Here is a 21,488-nt window from a genome sequence, read left to right on the forward strand (position 1 = left end):
AGATGAGCTAATTATTCAGCGTTTTTGTTTTGCAAATTTGTAAATTTTATGTGCATATGTCACCCTGAGTCACAACACGAAGGCTTGAGTTCCTTTCTCACAGATGTTTAATGCATATGTTAACATACTCCGACTCAACACCAACACCACACCGTAGAACTACATGAAAAACAAAAGGACAAATAATCCATCCATCCATTATCTGTAGCCGCTTATCGTGTCCTACAGGGTCGCAAGCTGGAGCCTATCCCAGCTGACTATGGGCGAGAGGCAGGGTACACCCTGGACAAGTTGCCAGGTTATCACAGGGCTGACACATAGACACAGACAACCATTCACACTCACGGTCAATTTAGAGCCACTAATTAACCTAACCTCCATGTCTTTGGACTCTGGGTGAAACTGGAGCACCCAGAGGAAACTCACACAGACACGGGGAGAACATGCAAACTCTACACAGAAAGGCCCCCGTCGGCCACTGGGCTCAAACCCAGAACCTTCTTGCTGTGAGGCAACAGTGTTAACCACTACACCACCGTGCCACCCAGGACTAATAACAATAATAATAATAATAATGATACCCTGGCGACTTCTCCAGGGTGTAACCCGCTTCTCGCCCATTGGTCAGCTGGGATAGGCTCCAGCTTGCCTGCGATCCTGTAGAACAGGATAATCAGCTACAGATAATGGATGAATAATAATAATAATAATAATAATAATAATAATAATGATAAATATTCAGTTATACAGGGCGGCACGGTGGTGTAATGGTTAGCGCTGTTGCCTCACAGCAAGAAGGTCCGGGTTCGAGCCCCGTGGCCGGCGAGGGCCTTTCTGTGCGGAGTTTGCATGTTCTCCCCGTGTCCCCGTGTCCGTGTGGGTTTCCTCCGGGTGCTCCGGTTTCCCCCACAGTCCAAAGACATGCAGGTTAGGTTAACTGGTGACTCTAAATTGACCGTAGGTGTGAATGTGAGTGTGAATGGTTGTCTGTGTCTATGTGTCAGCCCTGTGATGACCTGGAGACTTGTCCAGGGTGTACCCCGCCTTTCGCCCGTAGTCAGCTGGGATAGGCTCCAGCTTGCCTGTGACCCTGTAGAAGGATAAAGCGGCTAGAGATAATGAGATGAGATGAGATTCAGTTATACAGAAAAATATGCATGACAACAAAATCATAATAAAATAGAAAATAAAACTCCATACCACTTTAGCCTGCTTGTGAACTAAGAGAGGGGTTTGGATTTTGAAGTTTCTTAGTTGGATGGCTTATAATTGCAAAGAATACACAAAGAATTCGTGAAAAGAAATCGTTCAGTCTTTCCATACAGACGGTAACAGGAAGTGACATTGAAAGAACGCATGATGGGAAGAACATAAAATAACCAAAACTCTTAAAAGGACAAACCTTGCTGTTTGACCTATATACAAGCATATATCTTTGACCAAAATACTGAGTTTCTACTACTGTACTTTAACCTATAACTTAGTAAAGAATGACTTTCTTTGTAAGATGGCACACTCTAATATCTGGCACTTCTCCAGCACCACCCACCTTCCACTGCTGGCTCCTTGAGCAAAGACTCTTAGCCTTCAGTTGCACATTCATATCTTGTTTTGTTGGATAAAACCAACAGCCAGATGAGTAAATGTGAATTTAGTCAAAACAGGCAGCAAGCATCTTGTCAAGGTGCTTAATCTCTAAAACCTGAGGAACACAATTTGCAGGCAGTTATGCACTCAGTCTTCTCACTTTCTTAACTCAGGAAGCAGAAGAATTATGGCTGCTGTTCAATCTCAGTTTCACATGGAAAGATTGTATTTTTATACATGCACACACATTGGATCAAATCATCAGGATTGCTGTCTAGCTCTTTTATTGGCAGATGGATGAGTTGTGCTATAATATGAGGTCCAGTTTGTGTGAAATTCCTAGAAAATTGGAATCGAGCAACAGCTAGAGACAGATCAAGACAGAGAGAGTGACACAGCAATTCAGTCTGCTCTGAAAAAGTTTTTGTATGAAACTTACAAAACAGCCCAGAAGTCAAACTAACAGGCAGGTCATAACAGAGTGACTGTTTGTGAAACCTACACCAGCTGAATGTCCATAATTAACGCTTCATCTGTCCCGTTGATTCAGATCTTGCCTTTTGATTTGACATCAAGACAATTGTTAAATGTACCGTAGCTTGTAAATATGCAATACGTCTTACTTTCAGGGCGGCACGGTGGTGTAGTGGTTAGCACTGTCGCCTCACAGCAAGAAGGTCCGGGTTCGAGCCCCGTGGCCGGCGAGGGCCTTTCTGTGCGGAGTTTGCATGTTCTCCCCGTGTCCACGTGGGTTTCCTCCGGGTGCTCCGGTTTCCCCCACAGTCCAAAGACATGCAGGTTAGGTTAACTGGTGACTCTAAATTGACCGTAGGTGTGAATGTGAGTGTGAATGGTTGTCTGTGTCTATGTGTCAGCCCTGTGATGACCTGGCGACTTGTCCAGGGTGTACCCCGCCTTTCGCCCGTAGTCAGCTGGGATAGGCTCCAGCTTGCCTGCGACCCTGTAGAAGGATAAAGCGGCTAGAGATAATGAGATGAGATGAGATCTTACTTTCACCCCAATTACTGAGAAGATATAGACACCTAAAACTTTTTTACATCTTCTGGTTGTACCAGTGTGTGACTGAAATACCAGTAAAGTGAAGTGGCATATTCACAAAGACCAGCCAGTTTCCTACATTTTATTTGTCTTTGTTACTTTTAAAATTATCTGAGCAAAATATAAATTATTTTGAAAGGGTAATAATATGTCACGCTCTTTAAATAAACTAAGCAGCTCACATAAAGTTTTACATGTTCAGTCATAATACTGCACATCCATCCAACCATTATCTGTAGCCGCTTATCCTGTTCTACAGGGTCACAGGCAAGCTGGAGCCTATCCCAGCTGACTATGGGCGAGAGGCGGGGTACACCCTGGACAAGTCGCCAGGTCATCGCAGGGCTGACACATAGACACAGACAACCATTCACACTCACGGTCAATTTAGAGCCACCAATTAGCCTAACCTGCATGTCTTTGGACTGTGGGGAAAACCGGAGCACCCAGAGGAAACCCACGCGGACACGGGGAGAACATGCAAACTCCGCACAGAAAGACCCTGGCTGGCCACTGGGCTCGAACCCAGGACCTTCTTGCTGTGAGGCGACAGTACTAATCACTACACCACCGTGCCGCCTACTGCACATCCATCTCATGTAAAAATCATTTACTTTAACATGCATTCTCATTAATGTCATGATGGTCCCTTTTTCTTTTCAGTACTCCAAGTTATAACTACGCTCCAAGCCCAGATAAGCACTGGATCATGCGCTATACTGGTCCAATGAAACCCATCCACATGGAGTTCACCAACATGCTGCAGAGGAAGAGGCTGCAGACACTGCTGTCTGTGGATGACAGTGTGGAGAAGGTACACAAGAGAAAGCACACCAATATATAAGTGTCTACATGTGATTATGAATTCTGAGAAGCTAATCGAGTCATGAACTTTTCAGGAGGAAGATACTTGGTTGTTTATGCAATCTTAGTTGCATTAAGGATCGAAAGAGTGCAGTTTATTAGATAACCTGCAGGAGACTTTGGTTTTCATTAGTGGATCAGTTGAACTGGACTATTTTTGATGACCACTAAGGTTCGGCAACACAATGGGGTCTGTGAAGCATTGGCGGGGGCTCCGTGATATTCCACATTGTGTTGCAGTGGGGGAAATCACAACCCACCTGTATCGCAGTTCTTATATTTATTATTAAGTTCTTAGCATTACACTGGTGAACAATTTTTCAAAAGTTGTCTGCTTTCGGAGATGAAATCTGCTGTCCATTATGCAATTTGGTGTGCTGAATTCAAATATGACCATTAAAACAGCTGATTGGCTACAGTTTCCAAGATATTTAAGATGTAATATTTTATATACCTACTGTATGTACATTGTGTAGATATTAGCATTTTCATAATAAATTGTAAACCTAGGTCTCTTCATGTGTTTCTGGTTGCTGTACATGATAATATTTCACCTGTTCTCTTTATGTAACATGTTAGAAAATCAGCAAAAAGGTTATATAAATAAAACTTATGATGAAACAAATGGCAAAAATTAGTTATCTATAAATATATAAGTACACAGTTTCGTCCTTATTCAAAGATATATACACTCACTGGCCACTTGATTAGGAACATCCATCTACCTGCTGTTTTCTGCAGTTATCTAATTAGCCAATCCCTTAACAGCAACGTAATGCATAAACTCATGCAGATACAAATCAGTAGGTCTAGTTAACGTTCACTTCAAACACCAGAATGGGAAAAATTGTGATCTTTGTGACTTTCACTGTGGCATGGGTGTTGGTGCCAGATGGACTGGTTTGAGTGTTTCAGAAAGCTGGGGTTTTCACACACAACAGTCTGTAGAGTTCACACAGAATGGTGCGAAAAACAAAAAACATTGAGTGAGCGACAGTTCTGTGGGTGGAAATGCCTTGTTGATAAGAGAGGTCAGAGGAAACTGGCCAGATTGGTTCGAGCTGCCAGGAAGGATATAGCAACTCATATAATCACTCTTTACAACCATGATGAGCAGAAAAGCATCTCAGCATGCAACAGCAGAAGACCACATTGGGTTCCACTCCTACCAGCCAAGAACAGGAATCTTAGAATCAAGAACAAGTTCCTATTAAAGTGGCCAGTGAGTGTATGTCCAGTATTTATGAAATGACTAAAATATGCACTTTTAGTCATTTCTGGTTTAAATTGGGAACCTTTCCCTTGATAACTTGCATGACGTCCACCATTCCTATGTCAAGGTTCGTATATACTGACCCAGTAGTACAGTATCTTGAAAACTAAAACAAATCAACAACTTCAAGCTTCATTTTCATTCTCAATGACCCAGAATTAGTAAAGTTTGACTCAGTTTATTTCGGAAGCATTTTAGCTGTAGACCAGTGTAGCCTGGTCACTTCAACCCTCAAAAACAAGTGATGCCAACTTGGACCAATAAAGTATCATTGTATAAGTTTAAATAATGAGCCGAATAGTTGTATAATTGGGTTATGTTCATAAAATTGAACTGAGTGGGTCAGTGAAATTTATTTTACAGTTAAAAGGATCCCTTGAGAAACCCTTCTGTAGACGATGAGTTCAACAGCGACTGAGAGTTTGACGGCTTTATTAATTGCCTATGGAGCACTGTGTGAGCTGTGTAAAGCCCAGCTGGTGTGTACTACATTTGTCAGTGTCACCATATAATGCCATTTCTTTTATTTTCTGCAGATTTATAATATGCTCGTGGAGACAGGTGAGTTGGACAACACGTATATTATCTACACCTCTGATCACGGCTACCACATCGGGCAGTTTGGACTGGTCAAGGGCAAATCCATGCCTTATGAGTTTGACATACGAGTTCCTTTCTATATACGAGGCCCCAGTGTGGAAGGAGGAACCATGTAAGTGTGTGTATATGTGTGTATCTGTAAACTGTGTGTGTGTGTGTGTGTGTGTGTGTGTGTGTGTGTGTGTGTGTGTGTGTGTGTGTGTGTGTGTGTTATTTGTTTTCAAGCATCCAAGATGATGAAATCAACCAGTGTGGGACAGGTGGTCTGTCAATAAAAGATTACATAAAAGTCTGTTTTCTCTTTCAAGGGTGTATATAAATATCTATTTTATGGTAATGTAGGACAGATATCTTTGAGTCTCTTTTCAATGTTTAAAATCAGGAGTGTTTGCAGTGTGTGCTCTGATTGGAGAAATGTGAAACTCATGAGACCTATGGGACAGAGAGAGAATCTTTATGAGTATCTTTATGACCTCAGACTTGTGTTTTAGAAGGGTCAGGAATAAGAGAAAGAAGGAGATGAATTGTTGTGTGTTTAAAACAGGAGGAGATGTTTGAAGGTTAGGATTTATGCTCCAGCTGAAACCATTTGTCTGGACCAGAGCCTGCTCTGGACACAAGGCTAGGGTTTGCACATAGAATAATAGTGAAGCGTTTAAGAGATTTGCTCAGTGCAATCAATTTGTGAATCAATTTTTACTTTAAACTCCATTCAGTAGCACTTTCTCATTAAGAGTAGGCAGTGTAAAAAAGGAACAGAAAATTACTGTTTTGTCCATTCTGCTCTAGTTCAGTGTGTTTCGGTATTATTTACTTTCTCTTTTTTTCCCCTCTACCTTAATGCTCCAAGTTCAAGTCTTAATTCTTTTCTCACGTCTATGACTTTTCCCAGCAACCCCCACATTGTACTGAACATCGACCTGGCCCCCACTATTCTGGACATCGCAGGGCTCGATATTCCACCAGACATGGATGGCAAGTCCATCCTCAAACTGCTCGACACTGACAGACATATGAACAGGTACAGCACACGCTAATTCAGGATTCACTGTTCAGATGCAGTTCTTAAAGAAACTTCTCCTGTCATTCAGTCAGATTGCCTCAACAAACCTGGGAGATTTTAATAAAGCTGGGTACAGTCATCAGTACGACCGTATATTTGATGCAGCAGTGAGGTGAAATGCAAATGTTATGACTAAATGTGCATTTTTAAATGAGAGAGTGATCAGAGATCACAAATAGAAACAAAAAGAAACTTTATTTCTCTAAAAGATCATTTCAAAATAATGGCTAAATGACAGATTGGATGTCTTTAAGATATTTTATTACAACTTTGGATGTCTGCTTAGGATCAATGTCCTGCTGGAAGACCCAGTTGCGACCAAGTTTTAACTTTATGGCTGACGTCTTCAGTTTTTGCCTCAGTATTTCTAGATAATCATCCTGCCTTACGATGCCATCTGTTTTCACCAGTCCTATTTCCAGAAAAGCATTCCACAACACGATGCTGCCACCCCCATGCTTCACAGCTGGGATGGATTTTTTTTTTCCAAACATAACACTTATTTTTATGTACAAACAGTTCCATTTTTGTTTCATCTGACCAGAGAACACACACGGTGATCACCTGAACACTTCAGTTTGACTTTTTTAAGCTGGTGTTGGAATAGGGGTTTCTTCCTTGCGCAACAGCCTTTCAGGCCATGGTGATGTAAGACTCTCCTTGATGGATGTACATATGAAGACTCTGGTTCCAAACAGTGATAAGTGTCATTTTCAAAAAAATCAAGTTACCACCAAAAGAAGTTTGGCATTTGATCATTCTTCAAAGTTCCAAACCCGATTTTATGCAAAGCATGATATCCGCCATGTTTCTCTCCATTGTATGGCCCTTTCTTTCCAAAATGCGACAAACACCACTACTGATTTTCCACAGAATGCATTATTTCTGCTCAACCAATCGCAGCACACCATTCAAATATAGAAACAGTGATAGCAGTTCCCACTGACTGTCAGCATTACAGAGAGTCCGTAATGAAATAAATGATTAACTTTGATGGAATGAAACATTTCTGATCTTAATGTTTCATATTATTATTCCAGAAGAGAATGCGGTCCAGTGTTATTTTTCACTCTGAGTGCACCTGATTCCTCTTGGGATCTAGATATGCCACTTTATATATATGAATATGTATATGTATGTATAGGCACTGCCTAAAAGCAGAGCTCCTGGTGAGTGTAAAATGTGTTCGTAAATAATCCCACGTTATTTTTTAAAAAGCAAAGTAAAAATAAGCACTGGCTAAAACCCATCTCTTATGCAAATAAAGATACAAATTTCATTGTCCGGTGGTCAAATGTTTATGAGATACATTGTCTTGTACTAACAATTGGGTTCCCGATGTTCGCAAATGCCATCAAAAATCAGGTTGATACTTTACCATATTCTTTTGGTGTAGTGGTTAGCACGGTCGCCTCACAGCAAGAAGGTTCTGGGTTAGAACCCAGCGGCCGGCGAGGGCCTTTCTGTGTGGAGTTTGCATGTTCTCCCCATGTCTGCGTGGGTTTCCTCCGGGTGCTCCGGTTTCCCCCACAGTCCAAAGACATGCAGTTAGGTTAACATGGGGCAGCCTTGGGCTGAGAGGTGCCCTTGAGCAAGGTATTTAACCCCTGACTGCTCCCCGGGTGCTCTGGTGTGGCTGCCCACTGCTCTGCATGTGTGTGTGTGTTCACTGCTTCAGATGGGTTAAATACAGAGGATGAATTTCACTGTGCTTGAAGTGTGCATGTGACAAATACAGGTTTCTTCTTCTTCTTCTTCTTCAGTATGGAGCTGCACTTCACTCTGAACTCATCTCATCTCATTATCTCTAGCCGCTTTATCCTTCTACAGGGTCGCAGGCAAGCTGGAGCCTATCCCAGCTGACTACGGGCGAAAGGCGGGGTACACCCTGGACAAGTCACCAGGTCATCACAAGGCTGACACATAGACACAGACAACCATTCACACTCACATTCACACCTACGGTCAATTTAGAGTCACCAGTTAACCTAACCTGCATGTCTTTGGACTGTGGGGGAAACCGGAGCACCCGGAGGAAACCCACTCGGACACGGGGAGAACATGCAAACTCCACATAGAAAGGCCCTCGCCGGCCCCGGGGCTCGAACCCAGGACCTTCTTGCTGTGAGGCAACAGCGCTAACCACTACACCACCGTGCCGCCACTCTGAGCTCCGCTATGAATTTAAATGTACATATGCTGTACAGGGTGTTCAAACTTCTAAATTTATTGCTCAGAATAAAAAGTTTGTCCTTATTTTTTTTTAAAGTAAGTTTACATGTAAACATCTGACTGGGTCTATTAACATTCCTCAGAGGTTTGTGTGTAAAATAGACTGGGGCTTGTACACAGTAAGATGAATGTAATTTGGGAAAATCTGTGGTCCAATATCAGAGATAGCCCAAGTTCAGAGGCTATCATATGTGTAGATAAACTTTACTTCTTGTTTCTAGTTATATTTCACACAAAAAGCGATTTTATTGACGTAATGGATATATCACATTTTGGGAAAAAATAATGAGCATTTTCTAAATAAAATTTTAAAAAATCAAAAGATAGATTTGTATTTTTAATGTTATTACAACCTCATAGTGTGATATTAAAGTTTCAAATAGAAAATAGTGGTTTTTATGCTACCTTTTTTTGTGAAAGAAAATGTTTTTGGGTTTTTTTCTCAAGTTTATCACAGTGGATTTATAGCGTTTTGGAACCAAACTATTCATATGCACTTTGGTACCGGATGCGTCCAACTCCTTCACAAGTTCCTTCGTTATTGCCTTGGGGTTCATTCGAGCCTTACGGACTGAAGTTCATTCATCCCTGGGAGTTAATTTGTGCTTCCTTCCTGAACACTGTAGTGTCTGTGTGGTCCCAAGATTTTTACATATATTTGTAGCCAATTGTTTGTACAGATGTCCGTGGTATCTTCCGTTGTTTATAAATTGCTCCTGAGGAGAAATTTTTCAGACTATTTTTCTGAGATCTTGGCTGAGTTGCTTGGATTTTCAAATAATATCAAGGACAGAAAAGCTCTAAATACAGACAAAGGTACAATTAACTCCTAATTATATATGACACTTGGCCAATCATAAGCTTGTAAAGTCGTTAAATCAATTCTCCCAGACTGTTTAAAGAGACGGTCAGCTTGGTCTATGTATATTGTTTGCGCCATTGAAATTCTCATCTCATCATCGCTAGCCGCTTTATCCTGTCCTACAGGGTCGCAGGCAAGCTGGAGCCTATCCCAGCTGACTACGGGCGAAAGGCGGGGTACACCCTGGACAAGTCGCCAGGTCATCACAGGGCTGACACATAGACACAGACAACCATTCATACTCACATTCACACCTACGGTCAATTTAGAGTCACCAGTTAACCTAACCTGCATGTCTTTGGACTGTGGGGGAAACTGGAGCACCCGGAGGAAACCCACGCGGACACGGGGAGAACATGCAAACTCCGCACAGAAAGGCCCTTGCCGGCCACGGAGCTCGAACCCGGACCTTCTTGCTGTGAGGCGACAGCGCTAACCACTACACCACCATGCCGCCCCCATTGAAATTCTGATATAGTAAATTAAAGCTGAAATAAATCTGTCGAATCAATTGTTTTAAAATGACCTCTTATGTAAGCAAAGTAGATGTCCTAATTAACTTGCCAAAAAAACATATGATAATATGAAATGTGTGGAGTTGTGAAAAACTGAGATTGAATGCCAGGCTTATGTAAACATTTGGCCTCAACTGTACAAATTTTCATGAGATCAAGTTGGATTTCTGGTACAACTCGAATCTCCATCCATCCATTATCCGTAACTGCTTATCCTATGCAGGGTTGCGGGCAAGCTGGAACCTATCCCAGCTGACTATGGGTGAGAGGCAGGGTACACCCTCGACAAGTCACCAGATCATCGCAGGGCTGACACATAAATAGGCAAACAACCATTCACACCTACAGACAATTTAGAGTCACCAGTTAACCTGACCTGCATGTCTTTGGACTGTGGGGGAAACCGGAGCACCCGGAGGAAACCCACGCGGACACGGGGAGAACATGCAAACTCCACACAGAAAGGCCCCTCCGTCGGCCACTGGGCTTGAACCCTGAACCTTCTTGCTGTGAGGTGACAGTGCTAACCACTACACCACCGTGCCGCCACAATTCATCTCATCTCATCTCATTATCTCTAGCTGCTTTATCCTTCTACAGGGTCGCAGGCAAGCTGGAGCCTATCCTAGCTGACTACGGGCGAAAGGCGGGGTACACCCTGGACAAGTCACCAGGTCATCACAGGGCCGACACATAGACACAGACAACCATTCACACTCACATTCACACCTACGGTCAATTTAGAGTCACCAGTTAACCTAACCTGCATGTCTTTGGACTGTGGGGGAAACCGGAGCACCCAGAGGAAACCCACGCGGACACGGGGAGAACATACAAACTCCACACAGAAAGGCCCTCGCCGGCCACGGGGCTCGAACCCGGACCTTCTTGCTGTGAGGCGACAGCACTAACCACTACACCACCGTGCCGCCTGCCGCCACAACTCAAATCTCGAAAATTAAAAAAAATAAAAGCTAGTGTGCTAACATTGCTCCATCACCCCTTTGGATAGTGCAAGTATAATTTTGTGGTTACACTATATTGAGATGTACCGAGATATTATAGAAAATAAATCACACTCAAATATGCTTTTGGGCTTTTCACTGGTTAGTAAATAAAGATCAAATAATGCCAACAAAATCTCCAATATAGACCCGTAGAAGAAACAAATGAATAGGAGAAGCCTGCAATGACTAGTAGAATCAACAACCTCTTATCTCTTGTAAAAAAAAAAAATGTACAAGAAGTCCAAGATAAAGGCCAGAAAACAGAAAGATAAAGTGAACATAATAAGGATTGCACACATTTAGCTCATTCTATTTCTCCTCCTCCTAGCGACTCATTCATCCAGCTCTGCTGCAAAGATCATAGCAGCTCAGCAATGATCGATACCTCATAACTGCTGCGAAGGTCAAAAGCGACCCAGGATACTGTTTATTTCTCTTAAGCTCCTTGATTCCATCATTCTTGTTTTTCATCATTCTGAAATGCTGTTTCAATTTTTGAGCCCATTTGGCCCAGAGGTGTTTTTTCTCCTTTCTTCTCTCAACCCTCCCACCCCGACTCCCACCCTTTTCTGTCAGCCTCTGGCTAAACCTGTTGTCATCGTTTTGAAGATTCAGACATGCACACTAGATAAAATCGAGGCGTACATGGCAGTGATCAGGTTCCCTGAGAGCTAATTGATTTTCTGCCCTCTCTCCTAATCTCAGGTTCCAGGTCAACAAGAAGGGGAAAGTATGGAGGGACTCCTTCCTGGTGGAGAGAGGGTGAGTCAGTAATAAATGTGTATCTGTGTCAGCATGTGTATGATATTACTCTGTTGTGGTCAAAATGACCCATTTTACAGTCCATAATAAGGGTTATCACTGAAATGTGTTTTTGCTCAATTTCTATAAGTCTACATGATGCAAAATTTTCTAATTTCACCCTCTCTGGTAGAAACAGTTTTGTCCCAAACGTAATAAGATACACATATTCCTAAATAGTAATGACACCAGTGGTGTAGTGACGTACTCACCGGCCACTTTAATAGGAACTTCTTCTTGATTCTACGATCCCTGTTCTTGGCTGGCAGGAGAGGAACCCAATGTGTTCTTCTGCTGTTGCATGCTGAGATGCTTTTCTGCTCATGATGGTTGTAAAGAGTTGCTATGAGTTACTATATCCTTCCTGGCAGCTCGAACCAATCTTGCCATTTTCTTCGGTCCTCTCTTATCAACAAGGCATTTCCACCCACAGAACTGTCGCTCACTCAATGTTTTTTGTGTTTCACACCATTCTGTGTGAACTCTACAGACTGTTGTGTGTGAAAACCCCAGGAGATCAGCAGTTTCTGAAACACTCAAACCAGTCCATCTGGCACCAACACCCACGCCACAGTGAAAGTCACAGAGATCACAATTTTTCCCATTCTGATGTTTGAAGTGAATATTAACTGAAGCTCTTGATTTGTATCTGCATGGTTTTATGCATTGTGCTGCTGTCAAGGGATCGGCTGATTAGAGAACTGCATCAAACAGCAGGTGGATGGGTGTTCCTAATAAAGTGGCTGGTGAATGTACATTTTAGTAGGATAGGATGCAAATTGGGACAAGGCCCAATTATTCATGGCCCATAATTGCTCAGAATTACAGAAGTGTAAGTGACTGTAATAAAGTGGCACAGTTATTACAGCTATTAAGTCACAGTTACTGAGCAAATCTTCTCAGCAAGAGCTTTTAGCTACCATCAGCTGGTTAGCTCTTCCTGGGCCCTGTTTAAAGTTAGCTAATTAAGTCTGTACCAGATACAATCAGAATCAGTCCATTCCTTTTTTTGTTTTTGAATGCCCTGAATAGTGAAATTCCTTTTGTTCTTCTCCCTTTGGTAGTAAACTACTTCATAAAGTAGTGCATGATGGGAAGGAGATGGCACAAGAAGAGAACTACCTTCCCAAATACCAGCGAGTCAAAGACCTGTGTCAGCGTGCTGAGTACCAGACACCCTGCGAACAGATTGGACAGGTACAGACTCACATGCACACATGCAAACAGATAACCCATAGTGCTCAAATGATACACTGTGCTGCATAATGTGAACTAGATTCACAGTCCCTGAAGGAAATACTAGTGCCTGCAAAGCAAAAAAAAAAATCAAAATTCATAATAAATACAAAGTAACAGATGAGAAAATTAAAAAGATATTTAATATTTAAAAGATATTTAATGAAGGCACAAGCACGCATGCACACACAGAGAGAGATTGATTTTACTTTACTTGCCCAAAGTACCTTTCTTGATATAATATGAAATGAGATCAGTTAAGAGAAGCTAAATGGATTGATTGATTAATTGATTGATTGATTCCCTAGACCTATAAAAACAATCAAGTACATAAGAATTTTTTTTTAAATAAAACAATATGAGCTGGGAATCCAGGGCGGCATGGTGGTGTAGTGGTTAGCGCTGTCGCCTCACAGCAAGAAGGTCCGGGTTCGAGCCCCGTGGCCGGCAAGGGCCTTTCTGTGTGGAGTTTGCATGTTCTCCCCGTGTCCGCATGGGTTTCCTCCGGGTGCTCCGGTTTCCCCCACAGTCCAAAGACATGCAGGTTAGGTTAACTGGTGGCTCTAAATTGACCGTAGGTGTGAGTGTGAATGGTTGTCTGTGTCTATGTGTCAGCCCTGTGATGACCTGGCGACTTGTCCAGGGTGTACCCCGCCTCTCACCCACAATCAGCTGGGATAGACTCCAGCTTGCCCGCGACCCTGTGGAACAGGATAAAGCGGCTAGAGATAATGAGATGAGCTGGGAATCCCAATTTATTAGAGAGAGAGAGAGAGAGAGAGAGTGGGAGTTCATAAAGAAAAACTAAGGGAGAGAGAAAGAAATAATTAAAAATAGTGAGTGAGTAAAAGTCAAAGAAATTAAATAGATTGACAAATTAGATATGAAGGTGGAAAGGAATAAACATAGACAGATAGATGAGCAGAGAGAGAGCTGGAGCAGCGACAGTTGACTGTTGACAGTTACAGAATGTTAAAGTCATGAAGATTCCACCATTAATTTAAGTGGAAAATCTTTAGTTTTTCTTTAATATCTAAATACTATTAATAGTATAAAGTGTAGAAAAATGAAAGTAACATAACTTAAGTGTCATTTACAAGAACTACTCAACAAAGTTTGAAAGAAGCAGCTCTTAGGAATTATTTGTAGAATATCGGTTAGAAGAAATAAAGGGAATACAGTATTAAGGCATCTAAGAAGAACAATAAAACGCTTTGCTTTGCAAACACTATAATTAAAACTCAATAATTAAGGGTTATTACATGAAATCGAGTCGTACATGAGCTGATAGATGATGAGGTGCGGAGTGAGCAAGTTGGCTCTAAGCCATGTATGAAAAATTGAGTGGAATAACTGTTTTATTCTATCCACATTCATTGGATCTGGGTGGCACGGTGGTGTAATGGTTATTACTGTCTCCTCACAGCAAGAAGGTTCTGGGTTTGAACCTCACGGCCAACAGGGGCCTTTCTGTATGGAGTTTGCATGTTCTCCCCGTGTCTGTATGGGTTTCCTCCGGGTGCTCCGGTTTCCCCCACAGTCCAAAGATATGCATGGATTAAAGTTTTCCGTCGCTACGACGGATTTCCGTCAACTGGGAGCGCTAAAGGTCAATAATGAGATTGATGCAGATCCGAGGAAGAAAAGAAAAAGGGGGGGGTAGGCCCATAGGTCTGACACCAATGTGATTTAGAACTTCACCATGCTGCTGTAATTGCCTGTTGTTGAACCCTTTCTTGTGCTATGTTTGAGTATATGTAAAGGAATAAGTTGTTGCGCTAGATAGGAATAAATAAATAAATAAATAAATAAATACAGCCTCTGCTACTGTCTAGTCCCGGGGAGGCTCGGCGTAGGCCACTGATGAAACTATTTGGCTGTCCTACTACTAGGCAACTAGGTTACTTGTCTACTACTAATACTAGGCCTTTTGTAGTAGTAGTAATAATGATATTTGCCTATTGAAAGGTGATCAGGTGAAAAAGTTGAAGCCGCAGCAAGACCTATGCTATTAGTCTAAGCCTTTTGTAGGCTTCGGCAGACAACGTTCTGGGAAGGCTGTGTTTTTCTTTGGTTTGATTAGCCTACGATTTAATCTTTAAACATTATGGTTTCAGCCAGGGCTTTGAACCGGTTCAAGGAACAAAAACGAAAACCGGGAACTTTTTCTATTTCACATGGAACAGAAACAAAACCAGAAACTTTATTATTTTTTATGTTCCGGAACAGAAACGCTTATTAAAAATAATGGTAACCGGTTAATACCGGTTTTTATTTCGTTCCTCAAAGTTTCTGTAGCCTACAAATAGTCATTCTTCTCCTGCGCAAGTTTCTATGACCCGCTGGGGTTCACTTCCTGTGTGACGTTCGCTGATTGAATGGAGAGAGCGGGAAGGTGGACTGCTATCACATCTCCATTACTGAGTGTCTGAGCAAAGAAGAGCCTGAACGTTGCAACCTCCCTATTGGCTGTTTGTAAAAATGTATCAGTCGTTGCCCTTCCCACGGGAATCATCGCGGGCTCGAGGGACGAGACCTGATGAGTTAGTTCGTTGGTAGCAGAACAAAATGTCTGGACACAAATCGGGTTTTCAGAAAAGGAAAGAAAATAAACGGAGGGTCGAAAATACAAAAAAGGAGGCAGAAAATGCAAAACGAGTTTTAAGGTAGGACAAATGGTTACTTTTTAAGGCAGCCCGCCCTGGCTGCAGGCTTTCAGTTGCGTCATTGAATGGTTACTTTTCTGAGGCAGCCCGCCGTGGCTGCCTGCAGGCTTATTTATTATAGCCCATTTAGTTAAAATAGTTGATAAAAAATGTTTATAGTTATAGTTATGTGATGGTTGTCCTGATTTAGACTGGTTTTTTTTGGGGGGGGGGTTTGCGCGATGTTGCACCCGGGTCCAGATTAGGGCAGAACCGGCCCTGGCTACATTTCAGGTGTAGTTTGTTTTATGTATGTATGTACTTGCATAGATGTGTACTTGGTCTTCCAATATGGTGCCTAACAAAATCTCGCGGCACGGTGACATCATGCGGTAGCCCTCTATAGGGCCTGACTAGCCTTTGGTAACACACTAAACAAATTATCTTTCATTTTTGGCACTTTTTCTGTTTGTGTAGATGGGAAGACATACTGAGAATCCAAATCGCCAACATTTGAAATAATAATTGTTTTGAATTATTTCTTGTCTTATTTAATGAAGGTTGTAATAGAATTAGCCTACATTTGGCTTAAGCTGGATGAGACAGGGACATAATTTTATAGCCATTTGTTAAACAGCTGACAGGAAACGTAATTAACCGTTCCGGGAACGAATTTTTTTTGTTCTAACCGGTTCGGGAACGTCTATTTAATGGTGGAACCCAAAACCGGAAACGTTAAAATTCCGTTTCTGTTCGGAACGAACCAGTAGGAAAAAAATTCCGGTTCAAAGCCCTGGTTTCAGCAGTTCGCTTAAACATTGGAGGCTGCAGAGTCGGGCTGCAAGATTTCCCGACACTTGTTTAAGATGTCAAACTTCATAGTAAGGAGAAAATAATTCCACAGTATTTAGTGCGGGCGGCACGGTGGTGTAGTGGTTAGCGCTGTCGCCTCACAGCAAGAAGGTCCTGGGTTCGAGCCCCGGGGCCGGCGAGGGCCTTTCTGTGTGGAGTTTGCATGTTCTCCCCGTGTCCGCGTGGGTTTCCTCCGGGTGCTCCGGTTTCCCCCACAGTCCAAAGACATGCAGGTTAGGTTAACTGGTGACTCTAAATTGACCGTAGGTGTGAATGTGAGTGTGAATGGTTGTCTGTGTCTATGTGTCAGCCCTGTGATGACCTGGCGACTTGTCCAGGGTGTACCCCGCCTTTCGCCCGTAGTCAGCTGGGATAGGCTCCAGCTTGCCTGCGACCCTGTAGAACAGGATAAAGCGGCTACAGATAATGAGATGAGATGAGATGAGTATTTAGTGCCTCGTCAGTCTCAAAAATTAATAGTGAAGGACCAACGCAAATTAAGTCCCAAAAAACATCTCGTAGGCCTATATTTTACATTTTCAAAAAAGTCCGGAATTGGAAGTCGGTCAGTGGAGTGTAATGAAGTGTCTCATTCACTAAACACAAAAGGTCAGAAAACAGTGGAGAAAACAGCTATTGCTTAAATAGGCTACTAATGGTTTACATTAGTAATTTAATGTATGTGACAAATAAATTCATTGATTAAATAGATAAAGAAGCGAATACTCCGAAGCTCAAAATTCAGGAAAGTGGCTCCGGTGTCGCAAGTGCACAAGAACAGTTATTTGAAAGTTAACCTAATGAATTTGTGCGTGTGCGTGCGATTTCATGAAGAACTGGGACAATTGGCATTCGGTGAAAGATTCACACCTATGACTCATTATATTCGCGCGCGCCCTTTCGCCCACTGTTGCTTCGTTTTCCCGATTTACACGCGTGTCTGAAGATGGAGTTTTCAGAAATCTCCTGCCCCGAGTTTGCAAAAGTAGCTGTTTTCAGTGACTGAAACCTCCGTATAGGTGTGAATGAGCGGTGCAACCGAATAAATAAATATGCTTCTTTTTTATCCGGCTACATGTAGGCTATCACTGCGCAAAGCCTCTAATGTTGAAATAGTAGTAATATTTGTTAAAATAATAGTAGGCTAATTTCCACATTAATTGGTAAAATGGCACAAGGGATGTGATGGGGGGGATGGCCGTTTTATAAGGGGGATGATTTGAGATTTTTATTTCAGAAGGGGGATGCTTCCCCCCACATCTCCCCTCAACTCGAGTACTGCGTATAAGGCCACCGGATATAGGCCCTTCGATTTCCATCACTAGAGTGCGTCAAATTACTTTCGGTTTTGCCAGCATGGACGCGCTTCTTTTAAATGAAGGCACAGATGTGGCAGACATCGACAAAACGGTAAAGAATAAGTGGAGATGGGCTTGGCGAAATGAAATGGGCGATAATGGCAAGCCATTTAGTTCATGGTGCAAAAAGATGAAAATGGCAGGTGTGTGCTTTTGTGTAGTTTGCCATAAAAAAAGTCTATGGAAGCAATGGCAAAAAACTAAATGCCTTTGGCTTCACTGCGAAGAAGCAGAAAAAGTGAACTTTCACTTTACTTTTCTTGCTTCCTGGTCTTATGTCAACAGATTTTCTTATTTTTCTTTCTGCTCCACTCTTTTTAAAGCATGGTTCAAGTTCGACTGCACTTGCACTTTTCTCTTAACCACTGTTGTGCATTACTAAAGTATTGTTGAAATAAATTTGCACTTTGTGCTGAAAACTTGATGTTTCATCATTTATAGCCAGTAATGACAATGGTAAAGTCTTGCCTTAGCTTTAGTCATTGTTAAAATTATGTAAATGTACTATAAGTAGGGGCCGAGGGGATAATGGACAACACGGCGTTTAAAATTTGACGCATCGCTGACGTGGTAGGGGCCAACGACATGGAGCTTTTTTTTTTTCAGTTAGATGATTTTTTTTTGCTTTAATCCATGGATATGCAGATTTGGTACAACGGGGCCACTGTAACTGGCGCAAGCTGTAGTGGTTTCTCAGCCATAATGGATGTACACACACACACATTATATATATATATATATATATATATATATATATATATATATATATATATATATATATATATATATATATATATATATATCTCTTGATATGGCAAAGCTAATTAAATCTAAATCAATTTTGAGAAATGGAGCATTTTTATTTTTTGCAAATTCAATAAATAAAAATGCATACAAAACGTCCGACAAAATCATTTCCGTTTAGAATGTAAACAAACTGGCAAAATGACAGTAGCAATTTGTGAAAAATGCTATAATAATAATTCATGAAAAATTTTAAAAAAGATACATTCTTACCATTAAATACTTTTATTCCATATTTTGTTGCTTTTTTGTGTATTTTTTTTGGGGGGATGCTTCTTCTTCTTCTTTAGGGTTTTTCGGTGGTTGGCAAACCAACTTAAAGGTACATTAAAGGTACACCAACTGGGCTGGAGTGTGGAACAGGCGATATTGGGGGGGAAAACTATATTCTTTTATCTATTTCTGTTTTTTTTAAATACTTGATAATTTTTAGGGTTTTGCTTTTGTATAGAGTTTTTATTTCGCCCTCAGTTAGTTCAGCAACATGCTCCGCCATTTTGTTTTTCTCTACTCACGTATAGAGGGTTCCCGCATGACGTCACCGCGCCGCGAGATTTCGGTAGTCGCCATATTGGAAGACCATGTACACATCTATGCAAGTGCATACATACATAAAACAAACTACACCTGAAATGTAGCCAGGGCCGGTTCTGCCCTAATCTGGACCCGGGTGCAACATCGCGCAGATTTTTACCTCCGCCAAGGAGGTTATGTTTTCGGTAGCGTTGGTTTGTTTGTTTGTTGGTTGGTTTGTCTTTTAGCAACATTACGGAAAAAGTTATGAACGGATTGCTCTGAAATTTTTTCCAGAGGTGTGGCTGGGCACAAGTAACAATCCATTAAATTTTGACGGTAATCCGGATCACCTTCTGGATCCCGGATTTTTTTAAAGGATTCTTGGCGGAGGTCTGCACTCTCCGAGTGCTTTTCTAGTTATGTATATTTGCATCCAGTTGTTTGTACAGATGTTCGTGATACTGTCAGTTGTTTATAAATTGCTCCTAAGAAGAAACTGGACTATTTTTCTGAGGTCTTGGCTAAGTTGCTTGGATTTTCAAATAGGATCAAGGACAGAAAAGCTCTAAATACAGACACGGGTGTAATTAACTCCTAATTATGTATGATACTTGGCCAATCATATCTTGTAAAGTCATTAAATCAATTTTCCCAGACTGTTTAGGTCAGCTTGGTCTATGTATATTGTTTGGGCCACTGAAATTCTGATATAGTGAATTTAACCCGAAATAAATCTGTCTAATCAATTATTTTAAAGGCGTCGTGTGGTAATTTCAGCAATCAGGCTATATCATGTGTCAAAATGTCGGGTTTGGTGGGTTATTCAAGCCCCTCGGTTTCCCGCGATCTCAGTGTCACGATGCGCCCGCTACAAGCATTTAAAGTTGACGCGCACAGCCAAATTTAGGCAGCCAGCCGTTAACTAGGTCAACTTATGTGTGACGTCATACCAGTAACCTCCCTTGGGTGATGCTGGCCTGTCCCCATGTTTTCTCTATAGCGTGCGTTTACCAGAGTTGTTTACATTGCGGATTTTGTGGATTTATTCAGTTTGTGGATAGTTTTGAACACTCAAAACACTATGAAATGATGTATTAATATTCTGTGATACAAAATGCCTAATCGGTATATTGTGTTTGGCTGTAACAACGAACACTGAACACTATTTGTGACTGTTATCAATGGATCTGATTTCAAGGTCATGGCTAGGTATTGATAGAAAAAAAAATTTTTTTTTAAAACACATTGTGGCAGCGGGGGCATGGTCAAGCGCCGGTCTGTGACAGGAGGGCGGAGCCAGGGAAGGTGAGTGGCAGAAATCACTACACCTGACGGTAATTAACCTGTGTTTTGTGTGTTTTCCCAGTAACCGCGCCCTATTTAAGGAGGCAGAGCTCATCCCGGGACAAGAACACTGTGTGTTTCGCTATCAGATTAAAACTGGCGGTTATACTGAAAAGTCTGGCAATAAAAAGCCTGTTTGCATCTGAAGCGTTGTCCTGCCGTCCTCTGTACTCCACCCACACTTCAGAGAGCTCTACAGTGGTACCAAAACCCGGGACAAGGTGGAGCACCAACCTCGCAGCCCCATGGAATCCTCCCCGTTCGCGGACCTGGTCCACGCCCTCGCCACGGCTCAGCAAAGCCAGCACCAGGCGCTCGTCATGCTCCAAAAGGAGCAAGAGCGGCGCTTCGAAGCCCTGGTGCCGGCCCAGCAGGAAGATCGCGAGGCGTTCGGCGGGGAGTTATAGCGCGGCCAGCTGCGCCTCTCCCGTCAGGAGGGGGAGGAGGCGCGCCGCGCGCTGCTCCATCGGCCACCCCGAGGCTTCGGCGACCTGCTCGAACAATGTGAGAAACGCCTCGGGGTCATCCTGCGGGCCCATCTTGGTCACGGTGAGGGGAGACGGGCCCGCGGCCGGGGCGCTGGTGGACCCCGCCGACGCGAGGAGATGCCGGAACGCCTCGCGATCTTCCTGCTGGGCCGGCACCAGGGCTTCGAAGCGCCGCTCTTGCTCCTTTCGGAGCGTGACGAGCGCCTGGTGCTGGCTTTGCTGAGCCGTGGCGAGGGCGTGGACCAGGTCCGCGAACGGGGAGGATTCCATGGGGCTGCGAGGTTGGTGCTCCACCTTGTCCCGGGTTTTGGTACCACTGTAGAGCTCTCTGAAGTGTGGGTGGAGCACAGAAGATGGCAGGACAACGCTTCAGATGCAAACA

At 42.6% G+C, this 21,488-nt stretch overlaps 1 protein-coding gene across 9 annotated transcripts in view; it reads left to right on the forward strand.

Annotated features, from left to right (window-relative positions):
* The window catches only part of sulf2b (sulfatase 2b), a 292,990-nt gene that overhangs the window by 237,995 nt on the left and 33,507 nt on the right, over positions 1–21,488 (forward strand). For all 9 annotated transcript variants that reach the window (XM_060937992.1, XM_060937995.1, XM_060937993.1 and 6 more), the window contains 5 exons: positions 3,310–3,460; positions 5,320–5,495; positions 6,276–6,404; positions 11,768–11,824; positions 12,928–13,060. In XM_060937992.1, the coding sequence (XP_060793975.1) occupies positions 3,310–3,460; positions 5,320–5,495; positions 6,276–6,404; positions 11,768–11,824; positions 12,928–13,060 (646 nt within the window). The remainder of the gene's footprint in view (positions 1–3,309; positions 3,461–5,319; positions 5,496–6,275; positions 6,405–11,767; positions 11,825–12,927; positions 13,061–21,488) is intronic.

The sequence above is a fragment of the Neoarius graeffei genome, chromosome 13, assembly GCF_027579695.1.
Source record: "Neoarius graeffei isolate fNeoGra1 chromosome 13, fNeoGra1.pri, whole genome shotgun sequence".
In the NCBI taxonomy this organism is placed as follows: Eukaryota; Metazoa; Chordata; class Actinopteri; order Siluriformes; family Ariidae; genus Neoarius; species Neoarius graeffei.